The sequence below is a fragment of the Scyliorhinus torazame genome, chromosome 8, assembly GCF_047496885.1.
Source record: "Scyliorhinus torazame isolate Kashiwa2021f chromosome 8, sScyTor2.1, whole genome shotgun sequence".
NCBI classification, from domain to species: Eukaryota; Metazoa; Chordata; class Chondrichthyes; order Carcharhiniformes; family Scyliorhinidae; genus Scyliorhinus; species Scyliorhinus torazame.
Genome location: NC_092714.1, coordinates 59570269 through 59596953, shown reverse-complemented (window position 1 = coordinate 59596953; position 26685 = coordinate 59570269). Strand labels below are relative to the sequence as shown.

At 48.2% G+C, this 26685-nt stretch overlaps 1 protein-coding gene across 1 annotated transcript in view; it reads right to left on the bottom strand.

Moving 5' to 3' along the window:
• Positions 1-26685, bottom strand: part of gpr156 (G protein-coupled receptor 156) — a 148063-nt gene that overhangs the window by 17721 nt on the left and 103657 nt on the right. Inside the window, exons 5-7 of the mRNA XM_072515517.1 lie at positions 18842-18967; positions 18363-18458; positions 9454-9690 (exon numbers count right to left, since the gene is read on the bottom strand). Of these exons, the coding sequence (XP_072371618.1) occupies positions 9454-9690; positions 18363-18458; positions 18842-18967 (459 nt within the window). The remainder of the gene's footprint in view (positions 1-9453; positions 9691-18362; positions 18459-18841; positions 18968-26685) is intronic.

The following is a 26685-nucleotide window of genomic DNA, read 5'->3' as shown; positions in this document are numbered from 1 at the left end:
GGCCACAAATCTTCCAGCTTCTCAAGGGTACCAAAGCAGTGTAAACCTTCCGGGGATGTTCCTTATTTTTATTACATCCCAGAATACAATATAGTTCACTAGCTTCACATTCAGCTACAACTTCTTTATTATGTTCATGTCCAACATATTGCCTGAATATTATCACATCAGCAAAAATGAATAGAATGTTCAGTTTTTACAAATTTACAAACGTTCAAAACCACAATTGACCAGTTACATGTATAACAGATGAAGGAAATTAATGTTCTTATGATGGTGCGAGAATAATGAATATGGGGCCCTCTGTGTTCTTTCGAAGGGTTGTGTGCACCCAGCCAGTCAGTGATAAGACATATCTGGTGTGTATGCTGGATAGCAGCCATCCTGCAACTACAAGCAGCTGAATGCTAATAATCCTTTGTAAGCAAAGACAGCAAACCTGCCAGGGTACTGAACATCAGTTCTAGACAATAACAACTTTGTAAAAATTAAAATCCTCTTTATGCTGCAAAACTACCCTGCTGGCCTCATGAATGTGCGGCGCATACTGTTTTTCAAATGCATGCAATCAAATACCATAGATTGTAGCATATAAGTCGACCTTTGAAGCCTACAAAAATCCTTCCAAAATCAGGGGATGACTTGTACATTGAACGCTGCCAGCAATTGTCATTTTTAAATATGAAAAACACATCGGCAATTCAAATTAGATCAACATGCCATGTTTTATTGAATGTATTAATTCTTCAAGGATACCTTTAATCACAATCAAAACATTTCAAAAACCGTCAGATGCCTCGTTTTTAGTATCCAGCACAGTGTTCATTAAATTAATTCTGAATAACTTTGGTTGTGGCATCATTGTGAGGGTCCAACTCTGCATCAAATTTGGCACTTTCTATTTCAGAATCATCTCGCCACAACAAATCCTCTTTCTCTCCATCCATTGAAGTGGACAAACCACATTGTTTTAACTGTCTGTTTGTGCATTAGCAGCTCCCACCATTTGATAACATAACCACAAAAAGCATCTAATGGTACAGCATGCACGTTTCCACTCTTTCTAAGATTTTTTTTCTCCATCAACCAACCATCTATTCCATTTGGCACAAACATGATCGTCGGATGGCTTGTTGAGGCATGGTTTAACTATGGACATATGGAAATACAAATCTCAGGAGCATGTTAATTTTAATAGTCTGAAACCCCCTGCCAAGGATAGGGGGAGGTTATCATATCTCAGCTTTTGCAGCTTTTTTCTACTTGTCAGTAACGTTGGGGTAGGGTCAAGTGAGTACTAGTAATCCACCTCAAGAATGGAACCCACCAGTCTCTGTTGCTCCACTCTCTCTGTCATCACCAAATGCGCTTTATAGGAGATAATGTTCCCCCTAAGGGGAACCTTAAGACCTTAAGGTGAGATTGACTCAGTTTTATTAAATTTTATATAATCCTCTATGGCAGTGGACATACACTCGTAAAATTTTCTATCTGCTAACAATGTCGTGTCCAACCGCCATGGCGGACATTGGGTGGGGCCAGACTCCAACGCCAAATCCATAAAGTGCTAGGCATGAAATAACAATCGCTGAGTACTCCACCTATCAGAACTGAAGGGCAGCACGGTAGCATTGTGGATAGCACAATTGCTTCACAGCTCCAGGGTCCTAAGGTTTGATTCCCGGCTTGGGTCACTGTCTGTGCGGAGTCTGCACATTCTCCCCGTAAGTGCGTGGGTTTCCTCCGGGTGCTCCGGTTTCCACCCACAGTCCAAAGATGTGCGGGTTAGGTGGATTGGCCATGCTAAATTGCCCATAGTGTCCAAAATTGCCCTTAGTGTTGGGTGGGGTTACTGGATTACGGGGATAGGGTGGAGGTGTGGATCTTGGGTGGGGTGCTCTTTCCAAGAGCCGGTGCAGACTCGATGGGCCGAATGGCATCCTTCTGCACTGTAAAATCTATGATTCTATGATACTCAGCCTTCACCACTTAAGGGAGGAGAGACAGATCTCTACAAAAAATTAAATCCACCAATATACCAAACTTGCAAAAAAAAACCCCCCAAAAATCTTTATTACCTGTGTGCAAGAAACACCAAGAATCTATTCCCCCATCTGCCCCAAGAAAGATAGAAAAGCCCTGGCCACCCCCGCTGGAGTAAGGGATTTGGGGTTGGAACGATCCAATCTAGGGTCCAAGACAGTTCAGCTCCCCACCCAAAATGAGCTGATGCGAGTCTAAATAGGAGATAGACGCCAGCAGGGTATTAATAAAATTTGTATCGTCCCGGTTTGGGGTGTAAATATTAATCATGACTACCGGGGTGCCCACCAGGGAGCCACAAACAATAACATGTCTGCCGTTGGGGTTGGCCAAAATATTTACAGGCAGAGAGGCGGCACAGTGGCGCAGTTGTCAGCACTGATGCCCACGACACTGAGGACCCAGGTTCGATCCCCGGCCCTGGGTCACTGTCTGTGTGGAGTTTGCAAATTCTCCCCATGTCCGCGTGGGTCTCACCCCCACAACCCAAAGATGTGCAGGATAGGTGGATTGGTCACACTAAATTTCCTTTTAATCAGAAAAAATAATTGGGTACTCTAAATTTATTTTAAGAAAACATTAGCGGCAGAGAACTGAGATCTTAGAACATAGAACATAGAAAAATATAAAGCATAGAACAGGCCCTTCGGCCCACGATGTTGTGCCGAACCTTTGTCCTAGTTTAATTATAGATTATCATTGAATTTACAGTGCAGAAGGAGGCCATTCGGCCCATTGAGTCTGCACCGGCTCTTGGAAAGAGCACCCTACCCATAGTCAACACCTCCACCCAACACTAAGGGCAATTTTGGACACTAAGGGCAATTTATCATGGCCAATACACCTAACCTGCACATCTTTGGACTGTGGGAGGAAACCGGAGCACCCGGAGGAAACCCACGCAGACACGGGAGGATGTGCAGACTTCACACAGACAGTGACCCAAGCCGGAATTGAACCTGGGGCCCTGGAGCTGTGAAGCAATTGTGCTATCCACAATGCTACCATGCTGCCCTTAAGAACAAATAAATCTACACTATATCATTTTACCGAATCCATGTACCTATCCAATAGCTGCTTGAAGGTCCCTAATGTTTCCGACTCAACTACTTCCACAGGCAGTGCATTCCATGCCCCCACTACTCTCTGGGTAAAGAACCTACCTCTGACATCCCCCCTATATCTTCCACCATTCACCTTAAATCTATGTCGTCTTGTAATGGTTTGTTCCACCCGGGGAAAAAGTCTCTGACTGTCTACTCTATCTATTCCCCTGATCATCTTATACACCTCTATCAAGTCGCCCCTCATCCTTCTCCGTTCTAATGAGAAAAGGCCTAGTACCCTCAACCTTTCCTCGTAAGACCTACTCTCCATTCCAGGCAACATCCTGGTAAATCTCCTTTGCACCTTTTCCAAAGCTTCCACATCCTTCCTAAAATGAGGCGACCAGAACTGTACACAGTACTCCAAATGTGGCTTTACCAAAGTTTTGTACAGCTGCATCATCACCTCACTGCTCTTAAATTCAATCCCTCTGTTAATGAACGCTAGCACACCATAGGCCTTCTTTACAGTTCTATCCACTTGAGTGGCAACTTTCAAAGATGTATGAACATAGACCCCAAGATCTCTCTGCTCCTCCACATTGCCAAGAACTCTACTGTTAACCTGTATTCTGCATTCAGATTTCTCATTCCAAAATGGACAACCTCACACTTTTCAGGGTTAAACTCCATCTGCCACTTCTCAGCCCAGCTCTGCATCCTATCTATGTCTCTTTGCAGCCAACAGCAGCCCTCCTCACTATCCACAACTCCACCAATCTTTGTATCATCTGCAAATTTACTGACCCACCCTTCAACTCCCTCATCCAAGTCATTAATGAAAATCACAAACAGCAGAGGACCCAAAACTGATCCCTACGGTACGCCACTGGTAACTGGGATCCAGGCTGAATATTTGCCATCTACCACCACTCTCTGACTTCTATTGGTTAGCCAGTTCGTTATCCAACTGGCCAAATTTCCCACTACCCCATGCCTCCTTACTTTCTGCAGAAGTCTACCATAGGGAACCTTATCAAATGCCTTACTAAAATCCATGTACACTACATCCACTGCTTTACCTTCATCCACATGTTTGGTCACCTCCTCAAAGAATTCAATAAGACTTGTAAGGCAAGACCTACCCCTCACAAATCCGTGCTGACTATCCCTAATCAAGCAGTGTCTTTCCAGATGCTCAGAAATCCTATCCTTCAGTACCCTTTCCATGACTTTGCCTACCACCGAAGTAAGACTAACTGGCCTGTAATTCCCAGGGTTATCCCTATTCCCTTTTTTGAACAGGGGCATGACATTCGCCACTCTCCAATCCCCTGATACCACCCCTGTTGACAGTGAGGACGAAAAGATTATTGCCAACGGCTCTGCAATTTCATCTCTTGCTTCCCATAGAATCCTTGGATATATTTCGTCAGGCCCGGGGGACTTGTCTATCCTCAAGTTTTTCAAAATGCCCAACACATCTTCCTTCCTAACAAGTATTTCCTCAAGCTTACCAGTCTGTTTCACACTGTCCTCTCCAACAATATGGCCCCTCTCATTTGTAAATACAGAAGAAAAGTACTCGTTCAAGACCTCTCCTATCTCTTCAGACTCCAAACACAATCTCCCGCTACTGTCCTTGATCGGACCTACCCTCGCTCTAGTCATTCTCATATTTCTCACATATATGTAAAAGGCCTTGGGGTTTTCCTTGATCCTACCCGCCAAAGATTGTTCATGCCCTCTCTTAGCTCTCCTAATCCCTGTCTTCAGTTCCCTCCTGGCTATCTTGTATCCCTCCAACGCTCTGTCTGAACCTTGTTTCCTCAGCCTTACATAAGTCTCCTTTTTCCTCTTAACAAAACATTCAACCTCTCTTGTCAACCATGGTTCCCTCACTCGACCATCTCTTCCCTGCCTGACAGGGACATGCATATCAAGGACACGTAGTACCTGTTCCTTGAGCAAGTTCCACATTTCACTTGTGTCCTTCCCTGACAGCCTATGTCCCCAACTTATGCACTTCAATTCTTGTCTGACAACATCGTATTTACCCTTCCCCCAATTGTAAACCTTGCCCTGATGCACGCACCTATCCCTCTCCATTACTAAATGAAAGTCACAGAATTGTGGTCACTATCTCCAAAATGCTCCCGCACTAACAAATCTATCACTTGCCCTGGTTCATTTCCAAGTACTAAATCCAATATTGCCCCTCCTCTGGTCGGACAATCTACATACTGTGTTAGAAAAGCTTCCTGGACACACTGCACACACACCACCCCATCCAAACTATTTGATCTAAAGAGTTTCCACTCAATGTTTGGGAAGTTAAAGTCACCCATGACTACTACCCTGTGACTTCTGCACCTTTCCAAAATCTGTTTCCCAATCTGTTCCTCCACATCTCTGCTACTATTGGGGGGCCTATAGAAAACTCCTAACAAGGTGACTGCTCCTTTCCTATTTCTGACTTCAACTCATACTGCCTCAGTAGACTGATACTCCTCGAACTGCCTTTCTGCAGCTGTTATACTATCTCTAATTAACAATGCCACCTCCCCCCCCCCCCCCCACCTCTTTTACCACCCTCCTTAATCTTATTGAAACATCTATAACCAGGGACCTCCAACAACCATTTCTGCCCCTATCCAACTTCTATCCAAGTTTCCGTGATGGCCACCACATCGTAGTCCCAAGTACCGATCCATGCCTTAGGTTCACCCACCTTATTCCTGATGCTTCTTGCGTTGAAGTATACACATTTCAACCCATCTCCGTGCCTGCAAGTACTCTCCTTTGTCAGTGTTCCCTTCCCCACTGCCTCATTACACGCTTTGGCGTCCTGAATATCGGCTACCTCAGTTGCTGGACTACAAATCCGTTCCCATTCCCCTGCCAAATTAGTTTAAACCCTCCCGAAGAGTACTAGAAAACCTCCCTTCCAGGATATTGGTGCCCCTCTGGTTCAGATGCAACCCGTCCTGCTTGTACAGGTCCCACCTTCCCCAGAATGCGCTCCAATTATCCAAATACCTGAAGCTCTCCCTCCTACACCATTCCTGCAGCCACGTGTTCAACTGCACTCTCTCCCTATTCCTAGCCTCGCTATCACGTGGCACCGGCAACAAACCAGAGATGACAACTCTGTCTGTCCTGGCTTTTAACTTCCAGCCTAACTCCCTAAACTCATTTATTACCTCCACACCCCTTTTCCTACCTACATCGTTGGTACCAATGTGCACCACGACTTCTGGCTGCTCCCCCTCCCCTTAAGGATCCTGAAGACACGATCCGAGACATCCATGGCCCTGGCACCCGGGAGGCAACATACCTTCCGGGAGTCGCTCGCGACGACAGAATCTCCTATCTATTCCCCTAACCATTGAATCTCCTACTACTATTGCTTTTCTATTCTCCCCCCTTCCCTTCTGAGCCCCAGAGCCAGACTCAGTGCCAGAGACCTGGCCGCTCGGGCCTTCCCCCGGTAGGTCATCCCCCCCAACAGCATCCAAAACGGTATACTTGTTTTGAAGGGGAACGGCCACGAGGGAACCCTGCACTGTCTGCCTGTTTTTTTTTTCCCCTGACTGTAACCCAGCTATTCTTGTCCTGTACCTTGGGTGTAGTTACCTCCCTGTAACTCTTCTCTATCACCCCCTCTGCCTCCCGGATGATCCGAAGTTCATCCAGCTTCAGCTCCAGTTCCCTAACACGGTCTTTGAGGAGCTGGAGTTGGGTGCACTTCCCGCAGGTATTGTCAGCGGGGACACCGGTGGTATCCCTCACCACCCACATCCTACAGGAGGAGCATGCAACTGGCCTAGCCTCCATCCCCTCTTACCTTACAGAATATAGCTGCCCTGTGGACCAACTGGATCTCCGCCCTCCGACTCTGCTCCCAGTCAGCTGCACTCTCTGTAAACTCCTGGCTCTCTTCTCACTCTTTGCGGAAATGTAGGAAACAAAATGAAAGGAGCACCTTACTCCCTCCTCACCTAACTCCCTCAGTCACCAAACTCTCACTTTAGCACTCAAATGCACCAAATTCAGCACTCCCTCAGTCACCAAACTCTCACTTTAGCACTCAAATGCACCAAATTCAGCACTCCCTCAGTCGCCAAACTCTCACTTTAGCACTCAAATGCACCAAATTCAGCACTCCCTCAGTCACCAAACTCTCACTTTCGCACTCAAATGCACCAAATTCAGCACTCAGTGCAAACAAAGTCTGCACTGTAGGGGATCACTTTTATACTGTGAATCTAGCCTCTGAAAATTGGCCTAATCCAATTAACTAATTAACAAGCTCCAGCTGCAAATGCCTACAAGTAGCAGCTTTGTTTAAAGCTGATTGAAAATTCACCTTCTTCTAAACCAAACAACAACATTTAAGTTAATTAACGAAATAAAAGAAAGACTAGACTTTAGATAAAAATGAAGCCTTATACTCCCTCAGTCACCAAACTCTCACTATAGCACTCAAGTGCACCAAATTCAGCACTCAGTGCAAACTAACCTTATACTAATTAAAATTGCCACACCTCTGGCACAACCATAAAAACCCGAATGAAAGACCTGTCGTACCCAACCCTTCTTGGTTTGGTCTCTGACCCACAGATGGGTCTCTTGCAAAAACACCACATTGGAGTTTATGCTCTTACAGTGAGCAAATACCCTCAATCTTGTTACTGGGCCATTCAAACCCCTAACGTTCCAGGTGACCAAACCAATTGGGGATCTCCCACCCCAACCCCTCCAGCCTGGAGTCAGCCATTTCCAGTAAGGGATATTACCCCAAAGATACGTAAAAGGTACAGGAGCAGGCCCATCCAGATGGCCACCCAACCAAATCTGAAGATTGAACAAAGAGAAATCTGTAGACACTGTCAGCAAATTACTCTCACCGCCCCCCCCCCCCCCCCCCCCCCCACCGCCATGCCATCACCCTTGAATATGCCTACCCCCAAATGCAAATAAGAATATCGGAAAGGCAAACACAGAATATGAAAATCTACTGCTACCAAACCTAAACAAAATGAGGGACGCGATCTAGCGCCTTGCCGCACCCAAATCAGGATATGACGGAGCCGGTAATCTCCCGGATCTGCCCAGTGCCCAGGACCTAACATCCTCGCCTCGGAGACCCCGTGTGGGCGGTGTTTAGCACTGGTTTCCACAAACGTGGACCAAGTGTACTGGCACTTGGGGGGTCCCGCAGGCAATCAGGGGCCCCTGGTTGGTTGGGCTCTGGGCAGGGTAGTACCCTGGCACCCTGGCAGCACTACCTGGCACCCTGGCAGTGCCACCTGGGTGCCACCCTGGGAATGTCTGGATGCCCAGGTGGAACTACCTGGCTGGCAGGGGTACTGCCAGGGTGCCAGGTTGGCACTGCCAAACTGGCATTTTTTGCATGTGTGTGATTGGGCTGGGGGTGCCCTGCGTGGGTGTTGGGGAGGGGGGCTCCCATAGTGTGTTTGGGCTGAGGGAGGGGGCCTTCAGGGGCCTCAGATATCGGGACGCCATTTTTAATATCTCACTACACTGCGGAGTTCCGGCGAGCAGAGCTCCCCAGTGTACAAAACAGGGTTATATGTAGCCTCGGCCTGCGCTCCCGGCTGAGGCCCCTTATACAACCCGAGTCATATTGTATAGCCATGTGTTTCTCGGCAATGCAAGCGCTGGAAAACGCATGGCTAAACGTGCTCGCTATGGGACTTTGTTCCCAATTAATTGAATCGCGCCTTAGTCATGAAGGGGTGGGGTGGTAATTACTTTTAGGCCTCCATTGATAAATTGTATGCTTTGAACTTCTGCTTCAGATCAAACAGTATGTTAAGATTTACACTAGCTTGTTTAGGCTTTGGGAAAGAAGATCTACTTAGTAATGGGGATTATAGCTCAGGGAGGAGGAGAATAATATACTTATTTTGGTATTCAATTGAAAAAATGTGTCTATTAGCTCATGTCAGGCAGCACTGACATGTCATGGAGTTGAAGGACATGGTGAGAACTGAATGTCAATAAGCATCAATATAAATGGAAAACCCATAGCTGTGAATGACATTCTCAACAAGTAGCATGTAGTTGAGGAAGAGAGGAGAAGTCAAGAGAGATTTTGGAAGGAACTTTGGCTGGGATTGGAAGAGATATTGTTGAAGATGTTCCGTCTTTATTCCTTGTCGGAGTAGAACCACGCAAATTCAGTTCTGTTGCCTGGACAATGGAGGAGAAGCAATGAAGGAGAGTAGCATAGTTAATCATATCAAACTTTATACAGAGGTTACTGAGGTGATAATCCAGGATTTCCTGCTCATCTATGAATCAATCAATTAAATATTTTGAAATACTTTTCTCTTACCTGTGGGAGGAAGATGAGACAGTTGATAGTTGATGTACATATAAAGATTCCCCCAGAGGTGACACCATAGGAAAGATTGGGCCAGGAACTCAAGAATCTGGTGATGGGAATGATTATTCCTGCAGTGAACATGTTCAGATAAACTCCAACCATGATCGTGACGGTCTGGTTTACAGGGGGAGAGCTGACATTACTGGTCAAACCAGCTAGATATGTGCCGTATAGTAGAAGGCTTCCCTGAGTTTAGGGGAAACAAAATCAAGCTGTCAGTGCCAAGTAATTGAACACCTCTGAACTAATCAAAAGAAACTTCTAAAAAAAAACTTGTTAAAACTAGAGTCAAATGCGTGTGAGAATGAAGTTTACACCTGAGTTAAGAAGTTATTGAGGTAGAAAGATGGTGACTTTCCCATATTGTCAAAAGCAAGCAACAAGGAGAAAGCGGGTAGCTAAACAACAAAGCAGAGAGACAGAGAAGAGTAGGAGAAATGTTGATCGGAGTACAGGGCCAAGTAATGCTGGCATGAGAAATGTTGAAGTGATGCACAAAGTGGCATTAAATGACAGGAGTAAGACAGAGCAGTCACTTGAAACATACCAACTGGAATAAGAAATTAAATTTTGATTTTGCTCAATACAACATTGTGCATTTATATAGTATCTTTAATGTAAAACAATTTGTCAAGTTGCTTCAGAGTCATAATGAAAAATATTATGCGTGCAGAATCAAAGAAGGAAATATTAAGGAGAGCCTTAACGTGGGAGAGGTTGACTGAGTGGCTTCCCAGGAACTTCCAGGGCTGAAGGCACAGCCATCAATGGTGAAGATGTGGGACTTCCGGTGGTGGCCATGCGAGAGTAGGTCGCGAATACGGCAGCTCCCGCCGCGAACGGACTTACGGGCGCTTTTTAGGAGCTTTAGCGGCTCTCCCGCGGTGAAATTCGACGGGGCAAGCAACGCTGGAAAGATTCCCCGCATCGGTTTATGGAGGGGACCAGAAGTAGGGCTGTGAAGCAAGTGAGTGCGGAGAAGCGGGTGGAACGGGCACGGGAGCACAAAATGGCGGCCGGCTCGGATCAGGCAGCGTGGGCCCAGTGGTCGCGGGAACAGCAGGATTTCCTCAGAAGCTGCTTTGCAGAGTTAAAAACGGAGATGATGGCCCTGATGAAGGCCTCAATGGTTGAGACCCAGAAGATGCAGGAAAAGGCGATTAAGGAGATCGAGAAAAAGGTCTCTGATAACGAGGATGAGATACTTGGTCTGGATGTCAGGGTTGAGGCACATGATGACTTGCATAAGAGATGGCAGGATAGATTGGAAGACCCTGAAAACAGTCCAGGAGACAAAACCTGCGGATTTTGGGCCTCCCTGAGGGTGCGGAGGGTTCGGATGCGAGTGCATTTGTGACCACGCTGCTGGGGACTCTGATGGGGACGGGTGCATTCCCTCGGCCTCTGGAACTGGACGGGGTGCACAGAGTCCTTGCAAGGAAGCCCAAGACTAAGGAACCGCCGAGGGCTATGGTGGTACGATTTCACCGCTTCTCAGACAAGGAACGTGTCTTGTGGTGGGCCAACAAGGAGCGGAGCAGCAAGTGGGAGAACAGTGTAATTCGCATATATCAGGACCTGGGAGCAGAACTGGCCAAGAGGCGTGCTGGATTCAACCGTGCTAAGACGGACCTCCACAACAAAGGCGTGAAGTTCGGGCTGCTGCATCCGGCAAGGCTTTGGGTCATGTATCAAGATCGTCATTACTACTTCGATACATCAGACGAGGCGTGGACATTTATTAAACAGGAAAAGTTGGACTCGAGCTAAAGGGCAGCTACACTTTGATGAAACGCTCTGGTGGGGATATATAACATGATGCTGTCCTAACATAAGATTGGGAGTAATGTTAATTGTTTGAGGGGGCTGGGGAGGTGGCTGGATGGAGCTATGATATGTTGTTTCTCTTTTTGTTCCCTGTTTCTCTGGCCATGCTCTCTGCTTTTGCGGAGCTCAGCCACCGAGGGGGGAGAGGGCCCCCTATACTTATGGCTGCTCTTCAAGCATCTGGGGCCATTTCTTTTATGGGGCCGGGTAAATGCCCGGGGTTTGTTTCTTGTTTCACTGGGGGGGGGGGGATACTTTGGGGGCTGTAAAGGCAGTTAAATTGGGCTTTCCATGGGAAGAGAGGGGCCCGAATAACGTGACAACAGGATGATCGGAGACAGAGGCGGGAGCGTCCGGGGTCAGCGTGGGTCAGCTGACTCGCGGAAGCGTAATGGGGGGGGGAGAATTAGTGTTAAGCTGGTGCTTGACTTGGGGGTTTGGGATTGTGGGGCTGCTGGGGGGTGGGGGGGGGGGGGGTGGGATGCTGATTTGCTGACAGGAGAGGAGCCAACTTTGGGGAACAGATGGAGAGTCGGGGGGGGGGGGGGTGGGGGGGGGGGGCTCCAGTGTGAGGGCTCGAGTAAGCGGGGGGAGCGGGCTCATGGCTGGCTGAAAAAGGCGATGGCTAGTCAGCAGGGGAGGGGGAGGGGGGGGGGGTGGGGGGGGAGTGGTGTTAACCCCCCGTCCAGGCTGGTCACGTGGAATGTGAGGGGTTTGAATGGGCCGGTCAAGAGGGACCGCGTGTTCTCGCACCTAAAGGGGCTAAAGGCAGATGTAGCCATGCTACAGGAGACTCATTTAAAACTCACAGATCAAACAAGATTGAGAAAGGGGTGGGTGGGCCAGGTGTTCCATTTGGGGCTGGATTCAAAGACCAGAGGGGTAGCAATTCTGGTCAGTAAACGGGTGGCATTCGAGACAGAAAGCTGCAGGGGACCCGGGTGGTGTTAGTGAACGTCTACGCCCCAAACTGGGATGACGTGGAATTCATGAGACGCATGCTGGGTAAAATCCCGGACGTAGACTCACATAATTTGATCATGGGGGGTGACTTTAACACAGTCATTGACCCTGTATTGGACCGGTCAAAGACCAGATGCGAGATTCTCCGACCCCCCGCCAGGTTGCCGAAGTCTCCAGCACCGGAGAGTCGGCGGGGGCGGCAATCGCGCCGCGCCGGTTGGCGGGCCCCCCCCGCTCGATTCTCCGGCCCGGATGGGCCGAAGTCCCGCCGATAAATTGCCTTTCCCGCCGGTGTAAATTAAATCACCTACCTTACCGGCGGGACAAGGCGGCGTGGGCGGGCTCTGGGGTCCTGGGGGGGGCGCGGGGCGATCTGGCCCCGGGGGGTGCCCCCACGGTGGCCTGGCCTGCGATCAGGGCCCACCGATCCGCGGGCGGGCCTGTGCCATAGGGGCACTCTTTCCCTTCCGCCTCCGCCACGGTCTCCACCATGGCGGAGGCGGAAGAGACTCCCTCCACTGCGCATGCGCGGGAAACTGTCAGCGGCCGCTGACGCTCCCGCGCATGCGCCACCCCGAGATGTCATTTCCGCGGCAGCTGGCGGGGCAACAAAGGCCGTTTCCGCCAGCTGGCGGGGCGGAAATTCCTCCGGCGTCGGCCTAGCCCCTCAATGTTGGGGCTCGGCCCCCAAAGATGCGGAGCATTCCGCACCTTTGGGGTGGCGCGATGCCCATCTGATTGGTGCCGTTTTGGGCGCCAGTCGGCGGACATCGCGCCGTTTCCGGAGAATTTCGCCCCAGGTCAGGAAAGCGACCAGCTGCGGCCAAGGAACTGAGGGGTTTCATGGAACAGTTGGGGGGCGTAGACCCATGGAGATTCGCTCGGCCGAGGACGAAGGAGTTCTCTTTTTTTCTCCCACGTTCACAAAGTTTATTCTCGTACAGATTTTTTTGTTGTGAGCAGGGCGTTAATACCAAGGGTGGACGGGATGGAGTACTTGGCCATTGCAGTCTCTGACCATGCTCCGCACTGTGTGGACTTGAGACTTGGTGAAGAGAGACGGCAGCGCCCACTCTGGAGGCTCGATGTGGGACTGCTAGCGGATGACGAGGTTTATGGGCGGATAAATAGGAACATCCAAAACTACTTGGAAACAAACGATACGGGAGAGGTAACAGCGACTACGGTTTGGGAGGCTCTGAAGGCAGTTATTAGAGGAAGTTAATTTCTATCAGATCCCATAGGAAGAATAAAGAAAGAGCGGAGAGAGAGGCTAGTAGAGGAGATACTCGGAGTAGACAGGAGTTACGCGGAGACCCCCGAGACGGGGCTACTGAAGGAGCGCCGGAGACTGCAGGCGGAGTTTGATCTGCTGACCACAGGGAAAGCGGTAGCACAGCTGAGGAAGGGAAAAGGGGCAGTCTATGAATATGGGGAGAAAGCGAGTAGAATGCTGACACACCAACTTCGTAGGAGAGAGGCGGCCAGGGAAATTGGGGGAGTTAGGGATAAGGAAGGTAACAAGGTCTTGGACCCAGAGGAGGTGAACAAAGTCTTTAAGGAGTTTTATGGTAAACTGTACGAGTCAGAACCCCCGGCGGGAGGGGAAGGGATGAAGCAATTCATGGACCAATTGAGGTTTCCAAAGGTGGAAGAGGATCTGGTGGAGGGACTGGGGGCCCCGATAGATTTGGAGGAGATTGTTAAGGGCCTAGAGAGTATGCAGTCGGGCAAGGCCCCGGGGCAGGATGGCTATCTTGTAGAATTCTACAAGAAATTTTCGGAACTGTTGAGTCCACTCCTGATAAGGACCTTCAACGAGGCTAAAGAGAGAGGAACCCTCCCCCCAACAATGTCACAGGCTTCGATCTCACTCATTCTCAAACGGGAGAAAGATCTGCTACAATGTGGGTCCTACAGTGGGTCACTTTTGAACGTAGATGACAAATTGCTGGCCAAGATTTTGGCCACTTGAATAGAGGACTGTGTTCCAGGGGTGATAGGGGAGGATCAGACAGGCTTCGTTAAGGGCAGGTAACTGAACTCCAATGTACGGAGGCTCCTAAACATTATTATGATGCCCTCAGAAGGAGGGGAGGCAGAAGTAGTGGCTGCGATGGATGCAGAGAAAGCCTTTGACCGGGTGGAATGGGAGTATCTGTGGGAAATGCTAAGAAGGTTTGGATTCGGTGAGGGATTCATAGGGTGGGTCAAACTACTTTATCACTTGTAGCAAGTGTATGCACGAACAGGGTGAGGTCGGAGTATTTTAGGCTTCACCGAGGGACAAGGCCCCCTCTCCCCGTTACTAATTGCCCTTGCAATAGAGCCGTTGGCCATAGCGCTGCGTGCTCCAAAGAACTGGCAGGGGTTGGTTCGGGGGGGGTGGAGCATCGGGTCTCGCTCTACGCGGATGATCTGCTCCTGTATATTTCGGACCCACTGGAGGGGATGGGGGAGGTCATGCAGATTCTGAGGGACTTCGGTAACTTTTCAAATTAACAAATTAAACAAGAGGAAAAGCGAGATGTTCGTGATCCAAGCTAAAGGGCAGGAGAAGAGACTGGGAGAGCTTCCGCTTAAGATGGTAGAGAAGAGCTTGAGGTACCTCGGCATACAGGTGGCTCGAAACTGGGATGCCCTGCACAAGCTTAACTTATCCCGGCTGGTAGAGCAGATGGAGGGGGACTTTAAAAGGTGGGACATGCTCCAGCTTTCTCTAGCGGGGAGGGTGCAGACCGTTAAGATGACGGTCCTCCCCAGATTTTTGTTTGTCTTCCAGTGCCTTCCCATCTTCATCCCTAAGTCCTTCTTTAAGTGGGTGAACATGAGATACCTTCAGGTACGCGCCTTTCTAAAAAAACAGGTGGTGACATTTCTGTTGCTACCCCCACGTAGGATACAGGATAGGGTGGTCTCTGGCACCTGGGTAGGGGAGGGGAAGGTGTTGGACATCTACCAAGAACTACAGGAGGCGGAGGAAGCCCCAGTGGTGGAACTTAAGGGCAAGTGAGAGGAGGAGCTAGGCGGGCAGTTGGATGAGGGCCTGTGGGCTGATGCCCTAAGCAGGGTTAATTCCTCCTCATCATGTGCTAGGCTTAGCTTAATTTAGTTTAAGGTGGTTCATCGGGCACACATGACGGCAGCGAGAATGAGCAAGTTCTTTGGGGTTGAGGATGTGCGAGATGTGCGGGAAGCCCAGCGAATCATGTCCATATGTTCTGGGCATGTCCGGCTCTCAGAGGATTCTGGCAGGGATTCGCGAAGGCAATGTCCAAGATCCTAAACACGCGGGTGGTGCCGAGTCCATAGATAGCGATCTTTGGTGTGTCGGACGATCCGGTGTTTAGGAAGCGAAAGAGGCCGAGGTTTTGACCTTTGCCTCCCTGGTAGCCCGGAGACGGATCCTTTTAATGTGGAGGGACTCGAAACCCCCGAGTGTGGAGACCTGGGTTGGAGACATGGCTGGGTTTCTCAGTCTTGAGAAAATAAAGTTTGCCTTGAGAGGGTCCATGATGGGGTTCTCTCGGAAGTGGCAGCTGTTCCTCGACTTTCTAGGAGAGCATTAAAATGTCAGCAGCAGCAGCAATCCGGGGAGGGGGGGGGGGGGGGGGGGGGAATGTTCACTTACTGCATATTCTTTTTTTCTTTAAAAAAAAAAAATTATTGTATAATGTTAACGTTCACCTTGTTTTGTTAAATGTTGCTAATGGTTATGTAAAAATTTTGTTTCGATAAAAATTTGAATAAAAATATATATATTTTTTTTAAATGGTGATGATGGGAAAAGACCCACTGACAGCCAGAACTGGAGTAGCTAAGAATTCAGAGGATGAAGTTGCAGGGGGTACAGAGAACAGAAGGGGAGAGGCTATGAAGGGAGTTAAACAAGAGGATGAGAATTGGAGATGTTAGATTAGGAACCATTGTCAGTCTGGAGGGACCAAAGGCACGGATGAGGGTTTCAACAGTAGATGGGCTCTCTCATTTTTTGTGAGAGAGAATACATGGATCAGAAGTTTTGTTCAGCTTAAATATAATGCCAAAGTTGCAAACAAACTGTTAAACATGAAACAACAACCAGAGACTGAGTTGGAGGCTGTGTTAGTGTATTAGGAAATTATGGTAGTGGCTGAAGTTAGCCTTAATCTTCCCAGTGTTGATGTTGAAGAAATTGTGGTTCATCCAAGAGTAGATGTCAACAAACACACAGGGATGCGGCCTGGACAATAGAATTCAAAGCCATCAATGTTGGGGCAAAGGGAGGGTGCAGATGTAGGGCTAGCGTTGACTACAGCATTAGAAATGGGCGAATACTTGAAAGGGTTTAAACAAGTGCATGGGAATTTTACAATTTGAAGCATTTGGAAGATGAGAGTGCCATCATTGAATCCTTGGGCAATTTGAGGAAATGGAACAGCCACAGGAAGAGAAACCATTGCTATGTTACATTGACCATGATCAGATAGGTAAAAAACAGGCAAGGGTAGTTTCACTGAGCAGAAAAATGGAGGAGAGAAAGATAGTGTGGTTGATCGTGTCAAAGACTTCAGAGAGTTTAAGGATGGAATATGCCCCACAGTCAAGTGACTGTCAATTGTGACTTTGGTTAGGGCTGTTTCAGTGATGGGGCAGGGCCAGAAAATTGATTGGAGAAATATGAACATGGACTTGTGACAAGCAAAAATGAGCACATACTTTGGAAGCAACATATGCAAAGGATTTTGGAGAGGAAAGGGAATTGAAGATGGGCAAGGAGAGAGATGTCAAGAAAGGGTTGGTGACCATGGTTTTGAAAAAGGGGGATAATAATGAAGGAGTATGACTAATCTACAATGTCAGCTGACATAGGGGCCAAGAAGGGAGGCTTGGTCAGATGTTTAGTAGGATGTGGCCAAGCGGGCAAGATGTTGGCCTCTTGTCCAAGATAAAGGGGACATAAAGGGAAACAGGAGAAAAATGCAGGTTCAGGGCTAGGCAGATGGCAGGTGGTAAAACCTAGTAAGATGTTTGATTTGGTGAAAGGGTAGGGACAGAGAAACAGCCGTGACAATTGAATGGATGGTTCCAATCTTAGTGACAAAAGACCACACGCTGCTCCCACCTGTTGGAAGAATGGAGGGAAGAATGGTTTAAGAGCACATTTGGTAATGGAGAAAATAAGCTTCAATCTCAAGAATGCTCCTGTTTGGTAGAAGAGAGAACATTGACATTGTCGAGTTATATATGGTTATGAGAGAGGCAGTGCATGGGAATTTTTTCCCAGTCGGCAGAAACATCGTTGTGGACTGTTTGATCCACTATTGTACAAATTGCTTTATTGTAAATTTGGATTTCTTTTTAAAAAACACAGGAAATGTTTTTTTTAAATAGTGGGATGTGATTTATTTTGGGTAGTCAGGATGGAAGTTCACAAGGCCCATCAAGGTTGCAAAGAGTAAGTAAGCCATGTAGGAGTTACAGAATCAGAGTAGCAGCAAAAGCTGCCGAATTCAGGTTCTACATGGGGTGAAATTGAACAAATCAAAGATTGTAGTAATTCCAAATTAAATGACCATAACAGTTGCCGAGTGTCATCGAAACCTGACTAATTCACTAATATCCTTCAAAGGAGAGAAACTGCCACCCCAATTGAGTGTCTTGCTAGGTAATTTCAGAAAGCATTGCCTGGAGTCAGTTAAGGATAGCAGATTTCTTTCCCTAAAGGACATTAATGAACCATATTTACGATAATAGCTTCATAGTCATCATTAGACTTTTACTTCCAGATATTTAATTACAATTAAATTCCACATCCATCATGGTGAGATTCAAGCCCCATCCCCTGACCATTACTCTGGGTCTCCAGGATTATTAGTCCAGCGACATTACCACTACATCACTACCTCCCCGTACTAGTTAACTACAGTCAACTGTCAATGATGTAGAAAGCCATTTCGCCCAATGTTAAGCAGATGGTCCAATAAATGCAGTCTTGTCAGAGCTATCACGATACCGCCCCACCCCTCCCACCAAAACCCAAAAAAACCCCAATAAACTGGTAAGAGAGAAGAAAGAAGAAATCTTACCTTTAGGAGTGAAATAAGAATGACCCAGATGTCTGTGTAACGAGAAACACACCATTTCATGATTGTGATAGAGTAGGAAAGATCTTTTCCAACTGCCTGAAGAATTAGAAAATATCAAAATTCCTGAGCAATAGTATAAGAGATTGATGAACAGTAAATAGTCATTGTTTACATGAGGAAATATGTAATTTTCCACAAAAAGGAAAAAAATTGGCATCAAAATTAAAAGTTTGCTAGGTGGCATGGTGGCAGCAGTGGTTAGCACTGCTGCCTCACAACGTCGAGGACCCAGGCTCGAATCCCGGCCATAGCTCACTGTCCATGTAGAGTTTGTACATTCTTCCCGTGTCTGCGTGGGTCTCACCCCCACAACCCAAAGATGTGCTGGGTAGGTGAATTGGCCACGCTAAATTGCCCTGTAATTGGAAAAAAAATGAATAGGGTGCTCTACATTTATAAAATTTAAAGTTTGTGTTTACCCTCATTCCTGCATTTAAGGATTGCACACACTGAAGCGGGTCAGCAATACCCCACGTAACCAGAATCAGAATATCCAAACCAATCAGTCCAGCTACCAGCCCCAGTAGCTGAATATCTTTGATAATCTGAAAAGGAAAGCAAATTTGGATCATTGTATCATGGAAACAAATGAATCATCAATTACTTGGCTCAGACATGAAACAGCAACATGAATTTATAATGAGATTTGTTTGTTTAATTTAATGAATAGTGTGAACTAAGGTTTTTTTTTCAGTGCTTCTCCAATTTAACCAGTTCCAGACCAACTAAACTTCAAATAAAATTCAGAGAACTATACTCTTTCATTGCTACAGAAAAAAGAACTCTGCCAATATTGAAACAATTGCGTTTACAATAGCAAATTTAAAGCCTTGTGTCTATAAAGCTCCTATAAATCTTCATTCTTTTTGCCTTTCTGAAATTGTGGTTGAAAGCTACAGGCAAACAATTACAAGTGAATCAAAGTTGCAGTATTGCTAAGTACTGGAAGTAACACTGTTCGGACAGTGATTTTCTTTACCAGTTTTACAGCGCCATCACTGGAGTCCCAATGGTAGTGCAGCTGCTGGTAAACATATTTTGAAAAGCAATTCCTGTTATAAAATAGACATTGGGCGGAATTCTTCGCATCGTGACACCGAGAACGTGAACCGTGATTAGCTGGAGATTCGGGCATCCAGCCAAAATCGAGGTTCGCGGCCAGCGCCGGTTCGGGCACCACACTCTGGGCTCTCGCTGGTGATGGTAACAGGACTTGAACCCCGTGCAGACGGCGAAATGCAAAACCAACATTGCATGCACTTAAATGTGATTAGTGGGTTGGAAATAGTATGCTCCGCAGTTCCACGATGCTCCACTCCTCTCAGGCGTATGTCTCGTAGAAGTGAATGATTACAAGTATTTACAAACGTGGGCTGGGCACCATGGTTGCGGAGGTGGAGCGGGAGGCGAAGAAAACAATGAAAATACTTGGAGACTGTCGGGCTTGCTGGGGATCATTGCCTGGGCTGAGGGCAGTGATGGGTAGTGACTTGGTGCCAAGTCCGTGGATCTGGGGTGCCCCCCCCTCAGGTTCGGGGTGGCTTAGCTCTGACCGCCATTACTGCAGTCTGTCTTTTAAATTCACCACTTTTATGCTACTTTCAGGCTCCTGGCTACTCACACTGCTGAGTGCTGCCTGCCTCCTTTAAATGCACAGAAGGCCTCTGGTCATCTGGGAACCCACCCAGGCCAACCCTCTGGACACCCTCATGCCCCAGTTGTATCATCAAGGGCCAAGCTCAGTCAGGGGCCCACCAGTTGTCGGCCCTCCTCAGAAGTGCAGCCCCATTGCAGAGGATCAGCAGAGCTCACCCCAACCAGAGGACACCTGCACTGTGGCCTTTGGATACCTCCCTGGTTCTCACTCCCTCTGAGGGCAGAGGACTCACCAGTGAACCCCACTCCTCCGGATCACCAACTGTCTCCTCCTGGTGAGACTGCCTCTGCCACCACTCACAGGCAATATTTGGAGGGCACGCTGGAGTCTATGGCTCATGCTGGGGAAGAGAGTGTCCCGCCACTCCTCACTGGCATGGAGCTGTGGGTCCAACTCAGACTCCCGACCTCGGGGGGGCAGGTCTTATCTGAGCCATCTTGGTGGCTGCAGTGTGTATGTAGCAAGTGGAGCGCTTAGAAACAGCTCCAGTGCCAGGCTCTTTGGCGCTAACTCCGGTCCCAGCGGTTAGAACGCTCACAGGACTGCGAATTGCTCGGAATTTGCACCCGCAGAGCCCTTAATTAAAGCGCATGTCCTGAATTGCTCCACAAATAGCGCCCTTAATAGGAAAGTGAACCACACACAATTCAGTTCCGTAGTCAACATTTAGTCTCCCAAATGGAGAATTTCACCCATTTTAATGACTCCTATATGATTTTAATTACAAATGATAGCATAAACTTTCAAGAGCACTGTGGTGATACTGAACACATTTCAGTTCTATATTCTAGAAATCCCAGTGCACCCATAGAAAGCTGGAATCACTAACTAAAAGACACTTATGGAAGTACAAATATTACAGTTTATCTGAAAAAAGCATTCAGTCATAGTAGTCTTCTTGTGGTAAACATTTGTGGCTCAATGTAGAAGCTAAAACAATATTTCAGTGGAAAATGCTGATGTTTTTGATTATTGGACATGTGCATAATTAAATCACCAACCTTAGACTGAATTGATATCGAGTATTTATTTCATATAGTACACGTTCACAAATGTCAGAGAAAATTTATTAATGTACAAGTACCAGCAGTACCTGTCACTCTACTTGGCAACACTGTGATCGGCTTTCCAGTGCTAAAGGCAACACTTTGTGACACATAATTGTTGGAGAAAAGATGTAGTGGCATTGGAGGCAGTTCAGAGGAGGTTCACTAGGTTGATTCGGCGTGAGAACAGCTGGTGAGTCAGTTTCAGCGGGAGCATTGCGGAAGGAGGTTGCTGGGAGGTAAGTCAACCTTTAAAAGCACTTGTCTTTGCAGGGGCAGGCCAGTCGATTTCGGCGTGAGAACAGCTGGTGAGTCAGTTTCAGCGGGAGCATTGCGGAAGGAGGTTGCTGGGAGGTAAGTCAACCTTTAAAAGCACTTGTCTTTGCAGGGGCAGGCCAGTCGATTTCGGCGTGAGAACAGCTGGTGAGTCAGTTTCAGCGGGAGCATTGCGGAAGGAGGTTGCTGGGAGGTAAGTCAACCTTTAAAAGCACTTGTCTTTGCAGGGGCAGGCCAGTCGATTTCGGCGTGAGAACAGCTGGTGAGTCAGTTTCAGCGGGAGCATTGCGGAAGGAGGTTGCTGCGAGGTAAGTCAACCTTTAAAAGCACTTGTCTTTGCAGGGGCAGGCCAGTCGATTTTAGCGTGAGAACAGCTGGTGAGTCAGTTTCAGCAGGAGCATTGCGGAAGGAGGTTGCTGGGAGGTAAGTCAACCTTTAAAAGCACTTGTCTTTGCAGGGGCAGGCCAGTCGATTTCGGCGGGAGTGGAGCTGGCTGGTTAGTCAATTTCAGCAGGAGCTGAGAATTTTTCTTTTTTTTTTTAAATTAGTTTTTTAGGCGGGAACAGGAAGTCGACCCGCGGACGTCTGGGAAGACCCTCACCAATAAATTCTGGTGGAGAGGAAACCCGAGACACTACACGTGTAGTGTCTCCCACCCGCCCTCCTCCTCGAACCTAATAATAAAACCCATTGGTCTGAGGTAAGTACCATATTTTATTATATTATTATTATTTTTTATAAAAATTTAATTTAGTTGTTAGCCAGATCTTGGTAGAAAGTTAGAGGAATGGCAGGGAAGGGAGTGCAATGTTCCTCCTGCAGGATGTTTGAGGTGAGGGATGCAGTTAGTGTCCCTGCTGATTTTACCTGCAGGAAGTGCTGCCATCGCCAGCTCCTCCAAGACCGAGTTAGGGAACTGGAGCTGGAGTTGGAAGAACTTCGGATCATTCGGGAGGCAGAAGGGGTCATAGATAGCAGCTTCAGGGAATTAGTTACACCAAAGATTGGAGATAGGTGGGTAACTGTAAGAGGGACTGGGAAAAAGCAGTCAGTGCAGGGATCCCCTGCGGTCGTTCCCCTGAGAAACAAGTATACCGCTTTGGATACTTGTGGGGGGGGGGACTTACCAGGGGTAAGCCATGGGGTACGGGCCTCTGGCATGGAGTCTGTCCCTGTTGCTCAGAAGGGAAGGGGGGAGAGGAGCAGAGCATTAGTAATTGGGGACTCTATAGTCAGGGGCACAGATAGGAGATTTTGTGGGAGCGTGAGAGACTCACGTTTGGTATGTTGCCTCCCAGGTGCAAGGGTACGTGATGTCTCGGATCGTGTTTTCCGGGTCCTTAGGGGGGAGGGGGAGCAGCCCCAAGTCGTGCTCCACATTGGCACTAACGACGTAGGTAGGAAAGGGGACAAGGATGTCAGGCAGGCTTTCAGGGAGCTAGGATGGAAGCTCAGAACTAGAACAAACAGAGTTGTTATCTCTGGGTTGTTGCCCGTGCCACGTGATAGTGAGATGAGGAATAGGGAGAGAGAGCATTTAAACACGTGGCTACAGGGATGGTGCAGGCGGGAGGGATTCAGATTTTTGGATAACTGGGGCTCTTTCTGGGGAAGGTGGGACCTCTACAGACAGGATGGTCTACATCTAAACCTGAGGGGCACAAATATCCTGGGGGGGAGATTTGTTAGTGCTCTTTGGGGGGGGTTTAAACTAATGCAGCAGGGGCATGGGAACCTGGATTGTAGTTTTAGGGTAAGGGAGAATGAGAGTATAGAGGTCAGGAGCACAGATTTGACGTCGCAGGAGGGGGCCAGTGTTCAGGTAGGTGGTTTGAAGTGTGTCTACTTCAATGCCAGGAGTATACGAAACAAGGTAGGGGAACTGGCAGCATGGGTTGGTACCTGGGACTTCGATGTTGTGGCCATTTCGGAGACATGGATAGAGCAGGGACAGGAATGGATGTTGCAGGTTCCGGGGTTTAGGTGTTTTAGTAAGCACAGAGAAGGAGGCAAAAGAGGGGGAGGTGTGGCGCTGCTAGTCAAGAGCAGTATTACGGTGGCGGAGAGGATGCTAGATGGGGACTCTTCTTCCGAGGTAGTATGGGCTGAAGTTAGAAACAGGAAAGGAGAGGTCACCCTGTTGGGAGTTTTTTATAGGCCTCCTAATAGTTCTAGGGATTTAGAGGAAAGGATGGCGAAGATGATTCTGGATATGAGCGAAAGTAACAGGGTAGTTATTATGGGAGACTTTAACTTTCCAAATATTGACTGGAAAAGATATAGTTCGAGTACAATAGATGGGTCGTTTTTTGTACAGTGTGTGCAGGAGGGTTTCCTGAAACAATATGTTGACAGGCCAACAAGAGGCGAGGCCACATTGGATTTGGTTTTGGGTAATGAACCAGGCCAGGTGTTGGATTTGGAGGTAGGAGAGCACTTTGGGGACAGTGACCACAATTCGGTGACGTTTACGTTAATGATGGAAAGGGATAAGTATACACCGCAGGGCAAGAGTTATAGCTGGGGGAAGGGCAATTATGATGCCATTAGACGTGACTTGGGGGGGATAGGGTGGAGAAGTAGGCTGCAAGTGTTGGGCACACTGGATAAGTGGGGCTTGTTCAAGGATCAGCTACTGCGTGTTCTTGATAAGTATGTACCGGTCAGACAGGGAGGAAGGCGTCGAGCGAGGGAACCGTGGTTTACCAAGGAAGTGGAATCTCTTGTTAAGAGGAAGAAGGAGGCCTATGTGAAGATGAAGTGTGAAGTTTCGGTTGGGGCGATGGATAGTTACAAGGTAGCAAGGAAGGATCTAAAGAGAGAGCTAAGACGAGCAAGGAGGGGACATGAGAAGTATTTGGCAGGAAGGATCAAGGAAAACCCAAAAGCTTTCTATAGGTATGTCAGGAATAAGCGAATGACTAGGGAAAGAGTAGGACCAGTCAAGGACAGGGATGGGAAATTGTGTGTGGAGTCTGAAGAGATAGGCGAGATACTAAATGAATATGTTTCGTCAGTATTCACTCAGGAAAAAGATAATGTTGTGGAGGAGAATGCTGAGCCCCAGGCTAATAGAGTAGATGGCATTGAGGTACGTAGGGAAGAGGTGTTGGCAATTCTGGACAGGCTGAAAATAGATAAGTCCCCGGGACCTGATGGGATTTATCCTAGGATTCTCTGGGAGGCCAGGGAAGAGATTGCTGGACCTTTGGCTTTGATTTTTATGTCATCATTGGCTACAGGAATAGTGCCAGAGGACTGGAGGACAGCAAATGTGGTCCCTTTGTTCAAAAAGGGGAGCAGAGACAACCCCGGCAACTATAGACCGGTGAGCCTCACGTCTGTAGTGGGTAAAGTCTTGGAGGGGATTATAAGAGACAAGATTTATAATCATCTAGATAGGAATAATATGATCAGGGATAGTCAGCATGGCTTTGTGAAGGGTAGGTCATGCCTCACAAACTTTATTGAGTTCTTTGAGAAGGTGACTGAACAGGTAGACGAGGGTAGAGCAGTTGATGGGGTGTATATGGATTTCAGCAAAGCGTTTGATAAGGTTCCCCACGGTAGGCTATTGCAAAAAATACGGAGGCTGGGGATTGAGGGTGATTTAGAGATGTGGATCAGAAATTGGCTAGCTGAAAGAAGACAGAGGGTGGTGGTTGATGGGAAATGTTCAGAATGGAGTACAGTCACAAGTGGAGTACCACAAGGATCTGTTCTGGGGCCGTTGCTGTTTGTCATTTTTATCAATGACCTAGAGGAAGGCGCAGAAGGGTGGGTGAGTAAATTTGCAGACAATACTAAAGTCGGTGGTGTTGTCGATAGTGTGGAAGGATGTAGCAGGTTACAGAGGGATATAGATAAGCTGCAGAGCTGGGCTGAGAGGTGGCAAATGGAGTTTAATGTAGAGAAGTGTGAGGTGATTCACTTTGGAAGGAATAACAGGAATGCGGAATATTTGGCTAATGGTAAAGTTCTTGAAAGTGTGGATGAGCAGAGGGATCTAGGTGTCCATGTACATAGATCCTGAAAGTTGCCACCCAGGTTGATAGGGTTGTGAAGAAGGCCTATGGAGTGTTGGCCTTTATTGGTAGAGGGATTGAGTTCCGGAGTCGGGAGGTCATGTTGCAGCTGTACAGAACTCTGGTACGGCCGCATTTGGAGTATTGCGTACAGTTCTGGTCACCGCATTATAGGAAGGACGTGGAGGCTTTGGAGCGGGTGCAGAGGAGATTTACCAGGATGTTGCCTGGTATGGAGGGAAAATCTTATGAGGAAAGGCTGATGGACTTGAGGTTGTTTTCGTTGGAGAGAAGAAGGTTAAGAGGAGACTTAATAGAGGCATACAAAATGATCAGGGGGTTGGATAGGGTGGACAGTGAGAGCCTTCTCCCGCGGATGGATATGGCTGGCACGAGGGGACATAACTTTAAACTGAGGGGTAATAGATATAGGACAGAGGTCAGAGGTAGGTTCTTTACGCAAAGAGTAGTGAGGCCGTGGAATGCCCTACCTGCAACAGTAGTGAACTCGCCAACATTGAGGGCATTTAAAAGTTTATTGGATAAACATATGGATGATAATGGCATAGTGTAGGTTAGATGGCTTTTGTTTCGGTGCAACATCGTGGGCCGAAGGGCCTGTACTGCGCTGTATTGTTCTATGTTCTATGTTCTATTCCAGAGATGAGGGGCGGGATTCTCCGAGCCCTCGCCGGGTTGGAGAATCGGCGGGAGCATGGGAAGTTCCCGCCACGCTGCTCTGATGCCGGGCCACCGATTCTCCGGCGACTGGAAAATCGCCGCCAATCGTGCCTGCACGGTTGCCACGGTGCTGGTCGGGAGCTGCTGAAATAGGCCCCCGCAGTGATTCTCCATGGGCGACGGGCCGAACTCGCGCCGAGTCCCGCCGAGTCCCGCCGGTGTGGTTCTAACCTGGTAGCACCTGGCAGGAGCACTAACCCGACCCGCGGCCGCCGTGGATGTCCTGGTGGGGGGCGCGGGGGTATCTGACTCCGGCGGGGGCCTCCACGGGGACCAGGCCCCCGATTGGGGGCATCCGATCAGTGGGTGGCCACGATCTGGAGGGGGCGTATCTCCTTCCACACGGCCCGCTGAAAGTCCCCGACATGTTGTTCCACGCCGGCTTGGAGACGGCAATCACGTGCATGCACCGGGGCGGAGATGGCCGTCGCACCCATGTGCCGGCCTTGCAGGGTTGCCTTTTGGCACCGGAGGTGCGCACAGCTCTCCGGTGCCGTGCTAGCCCTCTGAACAGCGGT